We start from the raw sequence: 849 nt of genomic DNA on the forward strand, positions 1-849 counted from the left end.
CATCATGTCACTAATCATGTGCAGAGCATGTAATTGAAAAGGAAATGAATCTGATTGGATGATGACGATCTGCCATGCAGACAATAAAACAGTCTGACACAATTATCAAAAATCACAGTTGTTTCGATATAAAAAGATGTAAATATTTTGAAGCAGACTTACATTACTGGAAGACAGAATTAACAAGGCTTTTATTAAACTAAAATCTAATGTTTTCTGACCCGTATTGGATTGTTTAGACTGACTGGATTTCTTGGAAGACTTGGTTGGCTGAAATAAAACAATCAAATAAATTAAATATTCCAGCAAATAAGAAATATGAAAAGAAGTTTTACATCCTACATTCTGCTCAAGATTTTGCCAGATGTTATACTGAATTGTATGAAATTTTATCAGGTCAGCAGGGGGAGCTAATGATTAGCAAACTCTTATGTCGAGGGATCTTTGACGTGAGCAGTCTGTAGTACACAGGGCCGTGGTTTATTATCTTATTAAAAAAAATTCACTCTTATTCCATGTAAGTCTGCAGTGAGACATATAAATAATAGAAAAAAAAACTAAAATATAAAATGTTCCTACCTCAATAAAGAAATTTACAAGATGAGGATCAGCTTTAATTTTAGAGCAAACTGTACATAAATATTCTATTTCTTCTTTTTCTGTTGGGCCAGCTCTTACCTCACCACAAGTCTTTACTAATCTCTAAAAATAAAACAATTAACTTAAGGCAAATCATCAGACAAGATGTGACTCATTAGAGTCCTGAACCAGAAACCAGCAGGGAGTAACATTCAAAAACCAGAAAAACCAACGTTAAACAAGAATAAGTATTAAGAGAAAAATTTACCT

The 849-nt window shown here is 32.3% G+C and overlaps 1 protein-coding gene across 1 annotated transcript in view; it reads right to left on the reverse strand.

Moving 5' to 3' along the window:
• Positions 1 to 483: 483 nt before the first annotated feature.
• LOTGIDRAFT_146698 (hypothetical protein) overlaps positions 484 to 849 on the reverse strand; it is a gene marked incomplete at both ends in the record, with an annotated part of 5,313 nt that continues 4,947 nt past the window's right edge. Inside the window, one exon of the mRNA XM_009069162.1 lies at positions 484 to 702. Coding sequence (XP_009067410.1) covers positions 484 to 702 — 219 coding nt within the window. The remainder of the gene's footprint in view (positions 703 to 849) is intronic.

This window comes from Lottia gigantea, assembly GCF_000327385.1.
Source record: "Lottia gigantea unplaced genomic scaffold LOTGIsca_990, whole genome shotgun sequence".
Taxonomy (NCBI): Eukaryota; Metazoa; Mollusca; class Gastropoda; family Lottiidae; genus Lottia; species Lottia gigantea.